This window comes from Hemicordylus capensis, chromosome 4, assembly GCF_027244095.1.
Source record: "Hemicordylus capensis ecotype Gifberg chromosome 4, rHemCap1.1.pri, whole genome shotgun sequence".
Lineage (NCBI taxonomy): Eukaryota > Metazoa > Chordata > Lepidosauria > Squamata > Cordylidae > Hemicordylus > Hemicordylus capensis.
Window position 1 is genome coordinate 236386804 of NC_069660.1, and position 21010 is coordinate 236407813.

A 21010-nucleotide genomic window follows, 5' to 3' on the forward strand; every position below is an offset into this window, starting at 1 on the left:
ATCCTCAGCTAAATGAAATTTATAAAAAGGATCTTAAGGTTGGGTGTGTGGCTCAAATGTCAAGATTTGAGAAGGAGCTGTGTGAAAATGATGAAAGATTAGTCTCGAAGATGTATAAGTTGTTGTTTTTGGAGGAGACAAGAGATGAAGTGGTTAAAACGACTATGATAAAATGGGCTCAAGATATGGGTCATAATATAGCTATGGCTGCTTGAGAAAAATTATGGAAAACTGATTTAAAGTTTACTGCATGTTATACTTTAAAAGAAAATTATTATAAGATGATGTATAGGTGGTATCTGACACTGAAAAAAATAGCATTAGTGTATAAAAATGTTTCAAACAAGTGTTGGAAATGTGGACAATGTGAAGGAACTTTTTTTCCATATGTGGTGGTCATGCAGGAAGGCAAAGTTTTTTTGGGATATGATATACAATGAGTTGAAGAAAAAATTTTAAATGACATTTCTTAAGAGGCCAAAATCCTTCCTGCTGGGAATAACAGAGAGTTCTCCAGAAGAAATGTAACATTTTAACGTATGCAACCATGGCAGCTAGGATAGTAGATGCACAGAAATGGAAAGACACTAAAATGCCCTCAAAAGAAGACTGGTTGATAAAAAATTTGGAATATGCAGAGATGGCAAAGCTTAGAGCACTTATAAGAGACAAAAATTTAGAATGTTTTAAAGAAGACGGGGAACCATTTTTGCTTTACTTGAACTATTTTTCTAATATGGACTTTTCAGTAGGGTTTCAGTAATAACAGCAGGTTAGGTAAAAAGTAGTAGTGCGGAATATGTATGTTTTGAATCATTATAGCAATGGTTTATATGTATAGTTATCGTGAACCGAGCAGATAGGTAAGCGGGGGGGGAAAGAAAAATCTGTCATCAAAACCTAACAGCAGCTAAACCAAGACAGTTAAGTGGAAGTACTAAAGGCCTGATTTAAAAGATGTGTTTAAAGCCTTCTTGAAGGCTGACAATGTTGTCAACTCATGCACATGGGGAGGGAATGCATTCCAGAGCCCAGGGAGGCTTGTGCCCTGCCCCACATGACCATGTGGCTACTTAAGGCAGGAGGAAGCACCAGCACTTAAGTTCCTTGGAGACTGCCAGAGCAGTCAAACATCTTTGGAACAACGGGTGAGTTCTACGTAGAAGACTTGAGTACTACTGCAGAAGGGAGGTTTGGGAGGTCTAATGGATGTCAGTGGATCACTACCGAATCATCAGTTACAGGTGAGCAACCTGTTTATCTGAGGCATGATCCATTCAATCCATTAGAATGGGTGTTTAGTTAGCTCCTTAAGGAGGAGGAAGCAGTAGCGTCACACCCTTTTGAGAACACACCTCCCAAGATTTGCCTCTGCTGCAGAACGCAAGTCAATGGCCTAGTGTTTTACAAAGGGTTGTTCTGAGGACCAGGTTGCAGCCCTACAAATGTCCCAAAATGATATGCCAGATGAATGAGCTGCTGAGGCACCATAGCACCTGGCTGAATGTGCCTTGATGGACTTAGGCAGTTGGACTTTTTGTAACTTATACGTTAATAGGATTCGCTCTATTAGCCAGTGGGATAGTCTTTGTCTTGACAAGGCCTGACCCATAGACTTTTCTTTGTAAGATATGGACAACTTTGTCTTTCTGATCATCTTTGTTCTTGATAGGCAGAATAGAAGAGCCCTTTGGACATTCAAGGAATGCAGGGCCTTTTCAAGAGCTGTGCCCAGAAAACTGAAGGAGGGAGGAAGTATGATGTCTTGGTTTATGGGGAAGTCTGTCACTACCTTAGGTAGGAAAGTAATGACAGTACATAGCAGTACCTTATCTGGGTAGAAACTAACATAAGGCACATCCATCCTTAGGGCTGCAAGTTCATTCACCCTGCAGGCAGTGGTAATAGCCACCAAGGGAGCAGTCTTTAGATAAACCAGCATCAGGCGCAAAGGGTGTATGTGTTAGAGCCGAAAGGAGCAAGGATATGCTCCACCTCCAGTGGCTAACTGGAAGATACAAATTGGTGAGACCCTTCAGAAAACTCTTGCAGCTGGGGTGGGAAAATACTGTCTTTCCATCCCATCTGGGGTGCCTAGCTGAGAATGCCAAGTGAACCTTTATTAGAAAGGTTCATTAGAAAGCAGGGAGGTCTTTAGCATGGTTAGGTATGGCAGGACCTGACTAACAGTAGCTTTCAGAGGGCGAAAACCATTTGAGGCGGCATAGCAAGTGAACCTCTTCCATTTAATAGCAGTTTCTCCTAGTGGAAGGCTTCCTCTGGTTAAGTAAGGTTTTATTTAGAAGCCTATCTTCCATGCTGTTAGCTGTAGAGTGGGCACCTCTGGGTGCAGTACCTGTCTGTTTTCTCGTGACAGAAGATCTTGGCGCTGAGGAAGCCTCCTGTATGTTTGTCTTGACAGTTTGAGTAAATGTGGAAACCATGGTTGATGAGGCCACCATGGAATGATCAGGATGCATTTGACTTAGCAGGTCAGAATATGGGCCACCACTCTCCCTACAAAAAGGAAGAAGCAGATACATGTACAATAGGTGTTGAGAGACCAGTCCATCTGGAACGCGTCTCCTAATGAATGTGGGTCGTGACCTGCCCTTGAGCAGAACCTTGTACACTTGTCATTGAGTGGTGTCGTGAACAAGTCTATTTTGCCAAACCCCAATACTGGAAGCAAATACTTGTTGTCCAGTTCCCATTCGTTATGCTCTTCCCTGATGAACAAGCGACTCACATCGTCCACTAGGACATTTTCCATTCCCTTTATGTGAATGGCCAAAGGGGTGATGCTGTTTCTGATGCACTAGTGCCAAATTTGTATGTTCAGTGTGCAGAGAGACCTGGACACCATTCCCCCCTTGTCTGTTTGGGTGGGCAATCGCTGTTGTGTTGTCCAATTGCAACTGCACAGTTCTCCTGAGCATTGGTAGAAAAGTCTTCCTGGCCTGGAAAACTGCTAAGAGTTCCAGGAAATTTACATGGAATTGTCTTTGCTGGCGACTCCACTGACCCTGGGCCATGCTGCCATTGCAATGCCCCCCCGCCCATCAGTGAGGCATCCGTTGTCACCCATACTGATGGAGACTGCAGTTGAAACGGGACTCCTCACAGTATATTCTCTGCACGGGTCCACCAGCTCAATGACTGGAGAATTTGCCGCGGGATAACTATCTGTTTCTGGGGGTTGTCTGTATTCAGATGGAAGGTGGATATGAACCATAACTGCAAATTTTCTCATTTTCAGGTGCGATGCTGAACCATGATCTTGCAGGAGGCCATAAGGCCCAGGAGACATAGACTCCGTCTTGCATGCTGCACTGGACCGGACTGGAATTGATGGACAAGATCTGCAATGGCCTGAAATCAGTCTTGTGGTAAGGAGACTCTTCCTGTCTATGTATCTAGAACAGCCCCTATGTAGGAGATCGACACGACGGGGTTTAGATGAGATTTCTTCCAGTTGACCTCTATTCTGAGGTCCTGGAGAAGATGCAGCAAGTACTGTATCTCAGAAAGTAACCCTTCTCTGTCTTTTGATGCCAGGAGCCAGTCGTCTAAGTATGGGTAAATCGCCAACCCCTTGGTCTAGAGGTGCGCCACTACCACTGCCATGCATTTTGTGAAAACACAAGGAGCAGTGCAGAGGCCAAGCGGCAACATCTGATATTGGTAAATCAAGGTACCCACTGTGAATCTTAGATACTTTTGATATGTAGGCCTGATCCCTATGTGAAAAAAAGCATCCCGCAGGTATAACGTTGCAAGCCACCGTTCCTGAGGTAGGAGTGGCAGGATGTCTTGCAATGTTGTCATCTGATACTTTTTCACATGGATGAACTAGACCCATTATTGGCCGAATTTCCCCTTTGCTTCTGGGGATATGAAAGTGGCAGGAGTAGAACCCTTCCCGCCTCTGTGCCCATCACACCGGGACAATCACTTTTTTTTGCTCAGAAGCTCCAGTTCCTCCTGTTGCAGGGCAGGAGTTGCTTTCTTGAAATGTAGCCCTCTGAAAGTTGGCTGTGCCGTGAACTATATAGCGTAGCCTGAAGAGACAATCTTCAATACCCAGCGGTCTGATATTATGTGGTGCCATGCTTAGGCATGGCTTGCCAATCTGATGATGTTGATGGCTGAAGGTTTTGTTTGTACCTGATAAATATTGCAGGCAGTTGTATACAGCACTACGGTGTTGGGGAAGGCTGATGTTAGCAAGGCGTCCACTGTTGGCAGAAGGTGTGATGGGCTGTTGTTGGTCTCAAAGGCACTGCTTTTGGACCTGGTTGTTCTTGGTTTTTTGTGGATACTGTCTCTTAGAATAAGGTAGAATAAGGCAGGAATTTTTTCCTTCTTCATTGTTTGGTACCAGAGGAGGAGCATCCCCTCCAGCCAGTGTGTGTACTAGAAGGGACTGAGAATAAGCTCTGGTCAGAGGATTGTTTCTATTGAACCCTGAAGAGCTCCACAACCTATCTTCATCATAGTCGTAAGCCACTTCACTAGAAGTCTGGCCAAGCACACTTGCTTGTCCAGTAGGTGAAATGCCATGAGAGAATCCACACATGTGCCAAGAAGACGAAGTGACCAACCGCAGTGCTGTTAAAGCATAGGGCACTTGTTGATTTGTATGAGCCGCTGTTGAATAGGCCATCGCTGGAGGCATAGAATGAGTGTCGTTCTCTTATGAATGTGGTAGTGTTGGAGTTCAACATAGATAGTACAGATTGTGCTGTATTTTGATCCAATGCACTCACTTCTTTGACACCAGGAGAGTCTTCCTCTTCAACCTCAAAAGTTACGGGCATTCAGCATCGAGACATTACAGTATCTGTTAAAACCAGTGTGTTCTATGTCGAGGCCAAGTGTTTCGCCTTTGGCGTCGATGGGGACTTCAACAGCGTCGCTGCAGGGGACAAAGAAACCGCTCTCGATATCAGTGCTGACAGATACTGGGTGGAGGCTTCTCTGTCAATGGTCTTGATGCCCAGTGTGATGCAGCAGACAAAACCTGTGTCAATGTCAACGCTGCTATGACAAGTCTCCTCGATGTCGATGCATGGACATGGATAGCACTTGTCGATCTCAAGGATGGATCTTTGACATAAAAGCTGGCACCAAAGTTGTTTCGGTGTTGATTGTCTCTATGTCGACACGGTCAGAGTCGATGTTCTTGAAAGCGACACAAAAACTACTTTTTGTGCCTATGTTGGAGACAGAGTTGCTTTTGACATCAATGATTTCTTTTTGTTTTTGGTGTGCTCTGATGCGTCCACCATTTTGTCTCCATGCGTTTTTGAGCCTTTGGAGACTTAAATGTAGGCGATGAGGGTTTAGACTGGGTCAAAGCCTTAGCCTTCGAGCCATCCTTATTAGGAGATGGATGAGTTCCCTCCTTAGACGGATCAGGGCAACTTAATACAACATTATAAAGCACAGCCCTCAAATGAAGCTCCTGGTGGCGCTGTGTTTGCTTTGAAAATGACTGGCAAACTTTACAAGAGGAGGTGTTGTGGGCTTCCCCCAGACACAGCAAACATAAGTCATGGCTATCTTGTGAGGGTAACTTTTGCATTTAGAGCAGTGCTTAAAAGTCTCCCCCCAGTTCTTTTTTTCCTAAATGTTTAGGGTCATCCATTGGTGTTCCTTTTTCAAAACCAAAATACCTATCCAATCTTTCACCTCAAATAGTCTGTTACACAAACATATGTTGTTAAAAACACAGCCCAAAGGTCCAAATAGCCAATAAAACAATTTTTCTTACAGAACTCACTCAGATCAAAGAACCAGAACGAGGAGCCACAGTGATAGAAGAACCGGTCGCTATGGGGGTCACAAAAGAACTGAATTGCTGGTGCTTCCTCCTACCTTAAGTAGCCATGTGGTCATGTGGGGTGGGGTGCAAGCACCAAGAGGAGCTGTGGTACTCCACACTAACGGGCTTCAGCTCAGGCGCAGAACCAATTCGAATGCATTAAAGGGATCACACTCCAGATCTGCTACTTTTATAGTGGTGAAAATGTGTCAGATGTGTTGTATCCCAAGGACTCCTTGCTCCAGAGGAAACAAACCTTAAGATACAACCAAATGTACCCCAAGTTAGTAATGCTTTATTAGTTAAGAGTTACAGCTACCTTGAAGCGAGTCAGAATGTTGGCCAGAGTTAGCACTAGATACATCAGATTGCATCAACAAAGGTACAGGTCGTCTCTTTTCCGGAGAAGTAATCTGATAACCAAAAGATGGCTATAGAAGAAGAGGAGACAATGTTAGTGCCCAATTATCTAATAAGTATACATAACAGAACAGCTGGTAATGCAGAGTGCACGTTTGGTATAAGACATCTGTGTGACATCTGCTAATTGAGCAAAGAGACACCTTTTAAAGTGGTGACTGTCTTGTATTTAGCAGGAGGAGAGCAACTGTCCCTATCCCACCCCAGCATAGCATCAACAGCAGTGGCAGTTGCTGTTGCCTACTTTGTTTTTCTTTTTACAATGGGACAGGGAAATAACTTTATTATTTATCTTTCTATGTAACTGCTTTGACATTTGTTGAACAGTGGCATATAAAATATTTGTAATCATAGTAGTTGTAGTCTTAGTCCATCTGGTAAATAACTCCACAGAAGTCTATGCATATATGAAGCTTCCTTTTTATATACTGCCTTTTCATGTTAATTTCCAAAGTGGTTTAAACAACAACAAATAATAATCCAGGATCACACACAAAAGCAATATAGCAACAAGAACCATACAAGCAATTTTTTTATTTTTAAAAGGGCAACTGAAAAAACCTTTGCTCACTTTTAAGTGTGCAGGGAGGCAACTGAATCAATCACTTGACAGGAAAGGTCCTGCTTAAAGACTAACCTAGCCTCATGAGAGGGTGGCATTTGAAGGGACAGTTTTAAGTTTCAAAAGAGCGCTCCAAATTTTCCCATATACCAATTCAAGGCTGAGATACCATCTGCTCTGACAGACAATGGCTCTCAGACACAGATATTTCCTAGCCCTATCAGAGATGCTTCAGCTGCCTCTCTCTAGAACTGAACCTGCGACCTTATGCATGCAGAGCTTATGTTTCCTTAATGAACTGTGGACACTCTAAATCAATTGATAAGAAAGATCAACAAACCAGCTGCATACCCGTTTTACGTCACCTCCTCCTCCAAGGCAACCAAGAGCTTCAGATCTCTGACCAAAAAACTCCCCTAGAGTGAGTCGTAAATAACTAGCATCTTTGAAAAAGTCATCCGCTTGGGATACTCTTAGAGGGTTGTGGCTACCAACTGATTTCCATGATATATCTCCTAATCCACAGGTATTTTGGGAGTCTATTTTTTCTTCCTGCAGTTGAAGCAAACACAAAACCATTAAAAATCACATTTAGCTATACGTATTAGGAACTCTAGAGTTCAGTTTATCATCTTACCTACCTGCATAAACTTGTGCTCCCTCTCAAATTCTTCTTGATCTTGGGCAATCATAGCAATTGCTTCAGCTTGTAAAGGGCGTGGAGAGGGAAGATATACAGTTAAATATTTTCCTTAAGAAGTAGTTCCTTTAGACCAGCAATTTCTCGAGACCAGAAACCAGTATCTTGACACATCCCAGGCTCATGACAAATCAACACATCGATACAGGATCACCCCTGCTAACTGGGCAAAGAGGCACCTTTTACCATGGTGATTCTCTTTATTTAGCAGGGGTAGAGTAACTGGCCCTATCCACCCCCAGCACAGTACTTCCAGTGACTGTTGCTGGTGTCTATCTTATGTTTTTTTTTAGAATGTGAGCCCTTCGGGGACAGGGAGCCATCTTATTTATTTATTGTTTCTCTTTGTAAACCGCCCTGAGCTATTTTTGGAAAGGCGGTATAGAAATCGAAATAATAATAACTACTTCACTATTATTTAGTTGTTTTAATCAATGCTAGACTTTGCTTGCCTAAATCCAAGCAAGTTACTGGCTCAGGAAAGATATATAGTAAGTTCAAGTAATTGTACTCATCAGGAATATACCATCTTGCATTTTGGGTAATATACAAATGTGTTAAATAAACGAAATAAACCTAGTCCAGTGCTGTATTTCATACCCCCAACCCATCCCCCCCAAAATCTGTTCATAGGGCAAACCTCTAAAAGCATCAGGGGGACACAGTTTTATTAAAATGAGCTTTTAGCAGGCCAAGAAAATACATTTATAATAGGGTACATAAAGTGATAAAAGCATGGCCAGCTTGTGGTAAAGCTTTCTGTCCTTGACTCTCACAACTTGTGCAAGTCTAGGCAAGCCAGTACAATAGCTGTACTGTGTTCACATTTTATTATTTAGGACCATTCTTTAAAATAAGGAATAATTCTTTCCTCAAAATATTTCAGACTCAAGAAAACCTAAGTAAAACTTAATATGAAGCATTTTTACTCAGTACACTGAAGGCATACGATTCAAATGAAACTGTTTAACAAGCATATTTGGATATTGTCTAACGTATCCAGTTTCCAAGTGTGTGCTGTGAGTTCATTGCTCATGCTCCAAAACCCATACTTCCCCCTCACCTTCTCAGACTCTTAAGGATTCAGAAAATTTAGAGCTGATGTAAACTCCATCCCCCTACAGAAAACCACCACCTCAGAAGCTTAAATTACCCTTAAAAGAGGTACTATTTTTTTCAGTTAAGGGCTGGGCTTCTGACAAGGCAAGCAGTCAGTTACATTCTACTGTTCTGTATTTCAGGTCCCTAGAAACATAGGAAGCTACCATATACTCAGTCAGAACATTGGCCCATCTAGCTCACTATTGTCTACACCGACTAGAAGTGGCTTCTTGAAGGTTACAGGCAGCCGTCTCTCTTAACCCTATCTTGGAGATACCAGGGAGGGAACTTGGAACCTTCCGCATGCAAGCATGCAGATGCTCTTCCCATAGTGACCCCATCTCCTAAGGGAAAGATCTTACAGTGCTCACATGTAGTCTTCCATTCAAAGGCAAACCAGGGTGGACCCTGCTTAGCAAAGGGGAAAATTCGTGCTTGCTACAAGACCAGCCTGGCCTCCTTTCCTTTTCACAGTGCTCATATGGAGCAGTGGCACATGCCGGCAATATAATAAACTGCATTAATGCTACAATCACAGCTGAAAATACAGCTGCCCACAGTGCGTGTGGCGGGGGTGTGTGTGTGGTGAGAATCAACCATTAGTAACACAGGTTCTTAGTATTATCCTCAGGATACTACCAAGTATTATCCTCAGGATACTACCCTGTTGTGAATCAATACTTACATTTTTTTAAAAAATTAACACATTTTTATACTACCCAAAACTTGCGTCTCTGGTGGGTTTATAATTAAAATCAATTTAAAACATTAAAACAAACAGAATCATTTCAACATTAAAATCATTTAAAAACATTAAAAATTAAAGCCATTCAAATTAAAACCAAATTAAATAGAAACACACAAAAAATCTGCGAGAATCAACTATCTTGGACATTACTTTACCATTTATACTTTTTCCATCAGCACTTCTACACATCCCCTTCACATTAATCATTACTCTCAAACACAAGAGCAGTGCAACGAGAGCACAGTATGGAATAGAAATGGAGCAGAGCCAGGTTATGAGCAGGAGGGGGACACTTGTCTTCAGCGCCCCTTAATCCACAGTAGACCCATATGCAAGACAGAAATTGTTTGAAAAGTACTTATTGTCTGTCATTTTTGATGGGTACTTGGGCTAGTATTTGTAAACTTGTGAACTCTTGACTTGACTGTCCTGAAACATTTTCGCTTTTCAAGTCAAATAGATTTGTCTGCATAATCCGAGTTTGCTTTACCAGGAGATACTAGCCCACATGTTTCACAGAGTTACAGTTGTGGAAGGATGTTGCACCACCATAAAATTCATGTGCTAGAAATTCATATGCAAAATACATCTGCAGCATAATGGAATACATTGTTGAGAATGGTTTCCAGATGTGCAACTACAACAGTACAAGAAATAAGTCAATGCTAACATGGTGAGTTTGCACATCAACACTTGGTCCAGGTAGCACTTGTGCAAATTGTGCAATTATGCTGCTTATACACTTTTTACAAGAGATTCTTGTGCTAGTGCAGATTCATGATTGCAACACTGCACAACATATGGGCCACTACTGATCCTGCACAAGCTATTGTGAACTAGTCAAAAAGCTTTCCTTAGCTCATCAATGGTATGTTTGGGGAAAGATAATGTGGAACAAAACTAGTTTTAGGAAAATAGTCTTTCAGATAAAGAACTGAGGACTCTTTGACAACATTTTTAATTTGTAAGATGCTGATAGCAGAAAGTATTGTTCAGACTTCTTGCTCAAGAACATGAAGTGATTCCTGAACTCTGCAAGAAAGCCTTCTAATGATGTCTGAATTAGGTGAAGAGTTACTTCACTTTTAGATATTCAAGCACAGAAAGCATGCTTTGTACATTAGTTATAACTTGCTCCGTGTATGCTCACGTAATTTTATAACTCGAAAGCTGTGCATGTTTTTTGTTAGGCATCCACATCTACAGGTGAAACTCGAAAAATTAGAATATCGTGCAAAAATTCATTAATTTCAGTAATGCAAATTAAAAGGTGAAACTGATATATGAGATAGACGCATTACATGCAAAGCGAGATAAGTCAAGCCTTAATTTGTTATAATTGTGATGATCATGGCGTACAGCTCATGACAACCCCAAATCCACAATCCCAGAAAATTAGAATATTGTGAAAAGGTTCAACAGTCTAGGCTCCAGGTGTCCCACTCCAATCAGCTAATCAATCCATAACACCTGCAAAGGGTTCCTGAGCCTTTAAATTGTCTCTCAGTCTGGTTCATTAGGAATCACAATCATGGGAAAGACTGCTGACTTGACAGTTGTGCAGAAAACCATCATTGACACCCTCCATAAGGAGGGAAAGCCTCAAAAGGTAATTGCAAAAGAAGTTGGATGTTCCCAAAGTGCTGTATCAAAGCACATTCATAGAAAGTTATGTGGAAGGGGAAAGTGTGGAAGAAAAAGGTGCACAAGCAGCAGGGATGACCGCAGCCTGGAGAGGATTGTCAGGAAAAAGCCATTCAAAAGTGTTGGGGACTTTCACAAGGAGTGGACTGAGGCTGGAGTTAGTGCATCAAGAGCCACCACACACAGACGGATCCTGGACGTGGGCTTCAAATGTCGTATTCCTCTTGTCAAGCCGCTCCTGAACAACAAACAACGTCAGAAGCGTCTTACCTGGGCTCAAGAAAAAAAGAACTGGTCTGTTGCTCAGTGGTCCAAAGTCCTCTTTTCTGATGAGAGCAACTTTTGCATCTCATTTGGAAACCAAGGACCCAGAGTCTGGAGGAAGAATAGAGAGGCACACAATGCAAGATGCTTGGAGTCCAGTGTGAAGTTTCCACAGTCTGTGTTGATTTGGGGAGCCATGTCATCTGCTGGTGTTGGTCCACTGTGCTTCATTAAGTCCAGGGTCAACGCAGCCGTCTATCAGGAGATTTTGGAGCACTTCATGCTTCCTTCCGCAGATGAGCTGTATGGGGATGCTGACTTCATTTTCCAGCAGGACTTGGCACCTGCCCACACTGCCAAAAGTACCAAAACCTGGTTCAATGACCATGGGATTACTGTGCTTGACTGGCCAGCAAACTCGCATGAACTGAACCCCATAAAGAATCTATGGGGCATTGCCAAGAGAAGGATGAGAGACATGAGACCAAACAATGCAGAAGAGCTGAAGGCCGCTATTGAAGCATCCTGGTCTTCCATAACACCTCAGCAGTGCCACAGGCTGATAGCATCCATGCCACGCCGCATTGAGGCAGTACTTGCTGCAAAAGGGGCCCAAACCAAGTACTGAATACATATGCATGCTTATACTTTTCAGAGGTCCGATATTGTTCTATTTACAATCCTTGTTTTATTGGTTTCATGTAATATTCTAATTTTCTGGGATTGTGGATTTGGGGTTCTCATGAGCTGTACGCCATGATCATCACAATTATAACAAATTAAGGCTTGACTTATCTCGCTTTGCATGTAATGCGTCTATCTCATATATCAGTTTCACCTTTTAATTTGCATTACTGAAATTAATGAACTTTTGCACGATATTCTAATTTTTCGAGTTTCACCTGTATATGAAATAACCATATTTGCCCTAATCTAATAAAGTTTTCCAAGCCCTGAAAGTGCCCTTAAAAAAGGATTTATCCCAAATGTGTCCGGCCCATCAAATAAAAGCTTACATGGCTGCAGACAAATGAATTCTGTCACTCTTATTTTGTGGAAGCAGAGAACTGTTAGTAGGTGAAACACAATGAACTATTTACTACTATAACATTTCAAAAGAATAAAAAGTATAATAGAACTTACATCCAGTGATGAAGTTTCCACTTATGTTTGAGAGATTTAAGGCTTGTTCTTTATTAAATGATGTATAATAGGCAAGGTCAGTCACCCATCTACCCTCTTCATTTTGATATACCACACTATGTGGTGGCTCCTCTGAAAATGCATTGACATTAGTTTTTTTTCCCCTTTTTAAAAAGGTGCTCTCTCATATGTACATGGCACATTACAAACCAAACAAGACAAATCCCTGTCCAAAAACGCTTACACTCTAAATTGTGATTAGCCTTGATCTCTTCCCCAAGCTATAAGGAATGGATAAGCAAATATTTCAACACCTTATATATCTCACATCCTATAGCAAGTGCACTTAAAAGCATCTTATAAATACACAAAGTATAAATAAAGCACACCACAACTCAAATCAAATCATCAAAAGCAGACTAAAGTATCCCAAGAAGCAAAAATACTAGCATAAGACAGTTTCATGGCCTGATGATAGGGAGGGTTCCACAACCGAGAAGTCCTCTGTCTTGTACCACTCCAATGGTAAAGGAACACAAAGGCAAACACAGACAAGGCAGGAAACAATTTAAGGGATGGCGCAGAATCAGGCCATACAAGTCTTACAGTTATATAGGATTTATTTCAGTGGTGTTTGAGAATTAAGCCAAAAGACTGATGGGGGCAGGAGCGGGAGTCTGTATTGAATTAGGCTTATTAAACTATTCAAGTGAAAGGCACTTTTGTGCCACAGCCATGTACAAGTTAAATAAACTGCTCTAACTGATCTGTGTTAACTAGGAGATCTGTGCTGTCCAAGTCAGATCCAGTGCAAAAGGTTTTGCAACAGCCACCCCAAACTCATTAGCTTCTTGAATGCAAGTATCCCAAACACACAGGTGCTAGCATTTGGACTTACCTGCTGCACATAGATATTGCTCCGATTCTTCATCAGCACTTGTGTACAGATATTCGTCAGCCACAGGAATATTACTTTCATTAGCAGCTTGACACAGATGAGAAGACTGGGCTTGCTGTTCAGAAGCAGTATTATTGCCATCAGTGCATTTGAAATAGAGCGAATTTAGCTTTAGTTGACTAGAGCTGGTTATTTCTGTGGCATCCTTTTGTAAGAAAGTAGGAAGATCAGTTTCCGTATTTTAAGGAACACAAATTCTCATCCCCTTCACCATCAGTTAACAGACAATATCAGTTTTTCTGTTCAGGATACTTAGAGAAGTCATGTGTATAATGCTTGCTATTAATATCAAGTAATTTATCACAGATACTTAGGTTCCTTCTTTGGGTATAGCCATCTACAGTGGAACCCAAGTGGCTCTTGCATGCAATCATGGGCTCCATCCACAGGCAGCTATTGAAGATGGTTCAGAAGTTACAGCTGATGCTGATCACCAGCTAGCTGGCACAAGCATAGAAATTACAACAGCCATTTTGACACTTAATGCATTGGCTGGCGACTGGCTTCCAAGCCACGTTTAAAAATGTGTGTCACGATCTCCAAGATCCTTTACAGCCTGGGCCTAATGTACCTGGAGAACACCTACACTAAATGCAGTCCTCAATTCTCTGTTCTGCTCTGTAGGCAAAGTTGTGTTCTAGGCTTGGGACAGGGTCTTTTCAATAGTGACATTGATGCTATGGGGGAGTCTTCCCAATAAAACCCACTAGGCCTCTGATAACCAAGACCTTTTTAATTTATTAGAGATTTAGAACTGAGGAACTGTTTTAGCTTTCACTACTGTTTTAGTCTCATTTATTTACAGTGTGATTTATGACAAATAAGCAATAGCAAGAATTTGATTGCTCCAGGGATTTTCAAACAAAAAATTTGATCAGAAAGCTTTCCTCCAGAATTGAACACAAAGCACAGAGTCCTGTTTATACCAGGAGACACAGAAAGACATTACCTTATTATAAGAGGTTTCAGCTGCAATACGTGACACCTGATCTTCTGTAGCATCTCTATTTTTGTTTCTGCTATTGCTGACGGTATTGGTCTTTAAAAGCATTCCATCTTCAATACCACAGTCAAGACAATCTGCGACATTACAATGTTACTCAGCACTATATTACAATTTATTTACTCTGTAGAAAAAGTATTACTTCAGGTTAAAATTCACATGCCATTTGGCATCTCCTGCTGCCAAGGGAACCTTGTATGGGCAGACTTCTGTTCTTGCAAGTTTTTCTGCCCCCCCTTCGCCAACTTCAGCCCTCTGCACACCCTGAAAGTCCCCTGAAAGTACCCTTTAAGAGAGTATAGGAATATGATCTTAACTTGTAAAAGGTGCCTCCCCCTGGTTTTTGGCAACTCCCTACTTACGCTACCCTACAATCTTCCAGATGGTCTTCCACTCTCAGGAGAGGCTTTTGGGGAACAGAGGAGACAGGCAAGCTGCTGCATGAATGCTTCCATTCATGCAATGCTAGACAACCTTTTTACCCCAATGTATTCCAAGTCATATGACCAAAAACATTATTTTAAATTTTCATCCCTTTGCTCAATGTTGCAACTGTTCCTTAGTCATTAAATAGCCAGCTGTGTGCACATGTCACATATAACCAACTGAAATAAAAGGCATGGCTTAGATCCAGAGAACCCTGGAAGAGTACTAATGTGAGCACTTAAAGTTTTCCCACCACCTCTTATTCTGTAATCCGGTGCCTCTCCAAAAGTCAATCCTGAGGGTTTGAGGACTCTTAGGAACAGCATGTTATATTGCATGTGTGGCTAGTGATGGAGGAAAGGGTGATGGAGAAATAGCATCCAACCCCCCTTGCTGACACTCTGTGGTCACTAAGAGTCGACACCAACTTGATGGCACTTAATCTTGTGTAAGTGCAAGTATCATTCCATTCAAACAGTCCCTCCACAAGATCCAACATCATGCTGTAAGCAAAGCTAGCATTTCATAGCCAAGACAATTAGTAAACTGATGATATCCAGTTCACAACTTTATTCAATATCTTGAAATGATCAGAGCCAGAAATGTTCACCTACCTTCTACATCCGAGTGAATCTGTCGAGAATCAGTTGTTCTACTAGATATTTCAGATGTATGGCCTACTATTCCAACAGAAGATGCATCATAACTCTCACGTTGCCAAGATCTAGGACAGCTAACAGGCACAGGGCACAGAACTGCATTACTGCATTTATCTTCCTGCCCAAAGAAAAGAGGAACCGACCTTTGCATGTGAGTAAGCGCACTGTACAATTTGAGAGATATTTTACATTTGTAAAAAAAAAAAAAAAAAAAGTATCAGGTATAGGTGCCAAACTTTGTTTTATCCCCAATGTCAAAGCTATCTTGACTGCTTGGAATTGTTGACTTTACTCTAGCAGTCAGTCAAATTTAGTTACTACACACCTGTTGTGGTGTTACTTGAAGCATGAATTGTTCATCTCTTACATTGTGCACAGCTTGCTTGAATTCATACAATTCTTCATCACTAGCAACTGGAGAATCATTTCTTGGTGCAGCTTGGCAGACATTAGGTATCTGGAATTTCTCCTGAAAAATTTTATAAAGTTATTTTCAGCCAAGAGGTCTTCAAGTATATGTTATTTTTAGGTTTAGTCACCTTAAGGCATGAATGTTCAACAGGTAACTACACTCTTATTTTAGGCCTCTTTGCTCCAATAAAGAGAAGTTAGGCTGAGTGAGCCTAAGCTGAAGAAAAAATGAAGGAAGTACTATACACTAAGAGGTGGCAGTTCTTCACTTTCAGATTTAGTTTATTAATGTTGCATTCTTACCATACTAGTTGAAGCTAAAAAGTAAGTAGTAAAAATTCAAACAAGCTTTAAGTTATGAAAATTGGCATTTTAAAAGGCATTACTACAGACAGTCTGGATTAAAATAGAGATGGGCAAACTTGAACCTCCAGCTGTTGAACTACAACCCTCATCATCTCTCACTATTGGCCACTGCCACTGGGGATGATGGGGGCTGGAGTTCAACAACAGCTGGAGGACAAAGTTTGCCCACCCCTGGATTAAAAAACTTGGAAAGGGAAAGGAAAGGATAAAGAAAAAAGGAAAGATTGTGCTGTCGAGTCAGTGTTGACTCCTAGAGACCCCAGAGTCATGTGGTTTTCTTGGCAGAATACAGAGCAGTTTACCATTGCCATCTCCCGTGCAGTATAAGAAGATACCTTTCAGCACTTTCCTATATCGCTGATGCCCGATATACGAGTTTCCCATATTCTGGGAAACACACCAGCAGATATTCGAACCAACAGCCTCCTACTCTCTAGGCAGGTTGCTTCCCCACTGTGCCGTTTGGTGGCTCTGGCACAGATACAATTGATAATTTTGCCTGGATTGTTATATGATAAAGGAAGAGTTTCACCCACAACCAATATTGCTAGAGAGGTGTTGCTTCTCTTGGGCTTTATCAACCAGGTTTAAAAAATACTCTGGTCCCTTCCTGATTTTTGGCACATCCTCTGCCGCACTCCATCCTAGGGGATCCCCTTGACCTTCAAAGGTTTTGGGAGAGAGGCATAGGGAGCAGCAATGCTCTACTGTACTTCTACTTGTACAGCTCTGGATCTAACCCAGAGCTCACTAGGGCTTTTGCTTTCAGACTTTTATATATGAATACCAAATAACATTTCCTTATTCAGCAAGTGCCACAAGTGATTCAATGGAATTCTGAGGCAGCATTTATTCTTTTTATTCCCCCACCAGTCACTTACCTAACACCATAATACATTTTTGAAGTGTTTTAAATCAAACAATAGAATTAAATCAAGAACAGGATTCACTGCTAGTGAATCTATAATGGCAGTAGGAATTATAACCATTTTCCAATTACTCTGAACAAAAAGAAGGTTAAGTACATACAGAAGGCATAATCCACTTACATCATAAGTGCAAGGCCCATGAAGGATCTCAGTAAGGATTGACAGAGCCTGTTTCCCTTCCTATCCTGAACGTCAAGTGCATGAGCACCAACACAAGACACGAGGAAAAAATGCCAAGTCTCTGTGCATCTCCCCTATCCCCATTAATCCATCCCTCTCTGTGCACTGAGATATAGTTGGATGGAGATAAGGGAGGCGAGCAGAAACCTAACTGCATACACAGGTGAGACATGGAGAAAGGAGCTGTAGTGATCATACTCCCCTCCCCCTAAAGAGTTAACCGGAAGTGAACCCCGTCTTGACTACAGACTGGTGAACTCCAGGGCTCAGCCAATAAGCACACCAGGTGGTTGGGAATAGGGCCTAGAGAGCTGTTGCGAGGAAGGAGGAAGTTTCTTTGTTATAAAAGAAGCTAGGCTAGAGATGCTCAGAGGAGAACTAGTGGCCATGGAGGCTGGCTGCAGGAGAATGACTCTGCAGATGCTTGAAAGACAGGAAGCTTGAATTCTCATCTGGAGTTTGGTGAGTTGAAGGAAAGGAAGCCTGGGCTTTGGCTTCGGAAGATTAATTTAGCAACAAGTTTGTTTAATCTGACTTTGCATTAGGAACATATTTCTTTGGTGTGTGTGCCTTTGCATATTCTTGATACTGTTTTATTATAGTTTAGCTGCAATGTAATTGAAACAAACACTAGCCTATGCCCATCCTACCTAGGGCATTACAGAAGACTCTATAAACATGTAAACATGCCTAAGACAACCTATTTTTGTAATCTATTAAGTATTCTTAACTGTATCTAAGAAAGCCAGAAAGCCTCAGATGGAATTAGTCTACAGTAATTGAATAAAACCAGGTTTTTAAAGTCTTTTATTTTTACAAACCTCTCAGAGTTGGTTTTTAACTCAGAAAAACATGGCGCAAACATGTCCTCAGATGTTCAGCAGCTATCATTTTCCTTATCCCATGTTAGCTTATACATGGAAAGTTGTTTTTCTTATTTGCCCAATACTCAGTTACAGAGGGACCTTGGGTTACAGCACCCAATCCACTGGTCCGGTTCTCTGAAAGTTTTAGGGTGCTTGGTGGCAGCATTTTCAACCTCATATTACAGAATAGTTTTAGAAGAAGCTTAGCCAGGCAGTTCGGCAGGGATGATTCAGCCTCTCTTTACCAAACATGAGCTTTCTCTGAGACAAAGGCTGTAATCCGCTACAGGAGCATTGGTCACTCACCATGATGGCTTCTTGTGGCTGCTGGCGTTAAGGACATCTCAAGTGGGTTATCCTCCCTACACGCTCCAGAGGATACCTTTATAAAGGCGGGAAAGGATAGCACCTCCCAGTTCTGTTTAGTCAAGTCAAGCTTCTAGAGAGGTAAGGAAAGGAGAACAGAAAACAAGTAATAGTTCCAGCACTGAAGTAACCTGAAAAAGGAAAAAAAAACCTTACTGGTAGCCATGGACACCCAAAGGTGGGTCAAGATGTCCTCAACACCAGCAACCAGAAGAAGCCTTCAAGATGAGTGACCAATGCTCCTTTTTCAGCTGCTGGGTGAGGACATCTCACGTGACACATGCATCAGCTAAGAGACTCCGGGCAGGAGCATCCACAGCTACTGGGGAGGAAGAACCTGCTGCAGGACACGTCTGCCAAACGCAGCCTAGGCTGATATGAAGAGGTCCAGCTTGTAGTGTTTGGTGAACATGGATGGGGAATACGATGTAGCTGCCCTGAAGATTTTGCCCAGGGAGCGTTCGTGAAGAAGGCTGGTGAAAAAGTTGAGCGAGTGGTTAAATTCAGAGGCATTGGAAGGTGTTGTACCTTGTATGCCAGAGTGATGCAGGCTTTGATCCAGCACGCCAAGGTTGCAGATGACACCTGTTGGCCCATGGTGGAAGGAAGGAAAGAAACAAAGAGGGCCTCTGTTGATCTGAATGACTCAGTTCTGGACAGGTAAGTTTTCAAGCAGCAGCGAACATCAAGTTTGTACCACTACTTTTCCTTGGTGGTGGTAGGTCTGGGGCAGAATGATGGGAGGGCCACATCCTGGGATCTATGGAAGACCAATAAAAGTTTTGACAGAAAGGAGGGATCAGGAATCAAATGGACAAAGTCTCAAGAGAAAATGCAGAATCTAGGATTAGCAGAGAGGGCATGTAGCTCGGAGATTCATCGTGCGGACGTGATGGCGATGAGAAAGATGAGCTTTGAGAAGAGCACACGCAGGGAAATTGATTTAATAGGTTCAAAGTGGGGGGAGGGCATGCAAGACTCGGAAGACCTTGTGAAGGTCCCAGGTGGGTAATCTGTAAACCACCGGAGAAGACAACGTAGCCCCTCTCAGGAACAGCTTGAGATGAGGATGGGATTGTATGCTCCTCCCAAGAGTAGGTGCTAGTAAGTTGCCCAGGGTAGCAGCGTACCGCTTGATAATGTTGGCTTTGAGGCCCTTGTCCAGGCCATCCTACAGGAAGAGGAGAAGCTCGTCGATTCCACACACTGCCAGTTTGTGCTAGTGGCACCAGCAGAGGAAGGTCCTCCAGGTGGTCTGATATATCCTGTTGGTCAATGCTCTTTGGGATGCAAGGAAAGTATCCACGACCTTGGAGATGTAGCCGTGGTGCTTCAAGAGATTGTGCTCAGTCACCTGGCGGCAAGCTTTAACCAAGCCGGATCATGGTGAACCACCAGACCCTGGCTTAGGAGGTCTGGAGAGAGAAGTAGAAAGCAGGGACCCACAAAGGCAAGGTGGAGAATTTCCAGGAACCATGGCCATCGTGGCCAAAAGGGAGCCACCAGTAATAGTTCTGCCTGTACAAGCGGAATTCGACGCAGGAAGCAGCTGCGAAGTGGCACTGGAGAAAAGGTATACAGGAGCTCCCATGGCCAGATCGTTTACAAGGCATCTACTGCCTCTGTTTGGGGGCACGGGAAGTGCAAGAAGAACCTTGGGAGCTGAGCATAGGCCTGGAATGCAAAGAGGTCCACCTGTGGTTGACTCAGGAGGGAGGAGATAATCTGGAACTGGGGTTTGAGTCTACACTCTGAGGGAATGGAGATCCTGCCTGCTAAACCAGTCCACCTGGGTGTTCAGGGAGCCACTGACTTGAGGAGCCAGGAGTAATGCAATGTGTGTCTTCACCCATGACAGAAGTAGGACTGCTTCCTCGTGCAAGGACTTGGAGCGAGTCCTTCTCTGCCAATTTACATGCACTTTGGCCATTGTGTTGTCAGTGCAGATAAGGATGTGACAGTGAAGAATCCTATCCTGGAATGCCAGACGGATGGCCTGTAGCACCAGCCAGTTGTTGATGTGCCTGACTTCCTTCAGAGACCGCTTTCCTTGGGCTGAGTGGTTGAGGTGCTGGGCTCCCCAACCTGACAAGACTGGCATCCATCTGTCCTCCCCGTCCCTATGACTGGTGTGATGATGACACGGAACAGTCCTGGAATGGATGGCCCTGGGCTGGATACGAAGTCTGAAGCCACTAGAGCAAGGAATCGCTGACTGATGGGGAGGGTTGTAGTTTGGAGCATTGTCTTTGGGTGATGGATACTTGGTGAGGCAGGAGAAAAGGATGGAGGTGGAGGCGTGCCCAAGGAACTGCTTCAAGGGATGAGACCATGAGGCCTAGGACCTGGGCCAGAGCAAGCACTGGTACAGACCTGAGAGCTAGTACCTGGTGGAGGAGGGAGCGTAACTTGTTTACTTGATCCTGGGGAATATATA

At 42.8% G+C, this 21010-nt stretch overlaps 1 protein-coding gene across 5 annotated transcripts in view; it reads right to left on the reverse strand.

Moving 5' to 3' along the window:
* Positions 1 to 21010, reverse strand: part of CEP192 (centrosomal protein 192) — a 125842-nt gene that overhangs the window by 75361 nt on the left and 29471 nt on the right. For 3 of the 5 annotated variants that reach the window (XM_053247460.1, XM_053247461.1, XM_053247463.1), the window contains 8 exons: positions 15781 to 15924; positions 15411 to 15573; positions 14317 to 14447; positions 13308 to 13512; positions 12410 to 12541; positions 7451 to 7515; positions 7161 to 7361; positions 6147 to 6258 (listed from right to left, as the gene is read on the reverse strand). In XM_053247460.1, the coding sequence (XP_053103435.1) occupies positions 6147 to 6258; positions 7161 to 7361; positions 7451 to 7515; positions 12410 to 12541; positions 13308 to 13512; positions 14317 to 14447; positions 15411 to 15573; positions 15781 to 15924 (1153 nt within the window). The remainder of the gene's footprint in view (positions 1 to 6146; positions 6259 to 7160; positions 7362 to 7450; positions 7516 to 12409; positions 12542 to 13307; positions 13513 to 14316; positions 14448 to 15410; positions 15574 to 15780; positions 15925 to 21010) is intronic. The other 2 variants (XM_053247462.1, XM_053247464.1) reach the window with 2 other exon arrangements.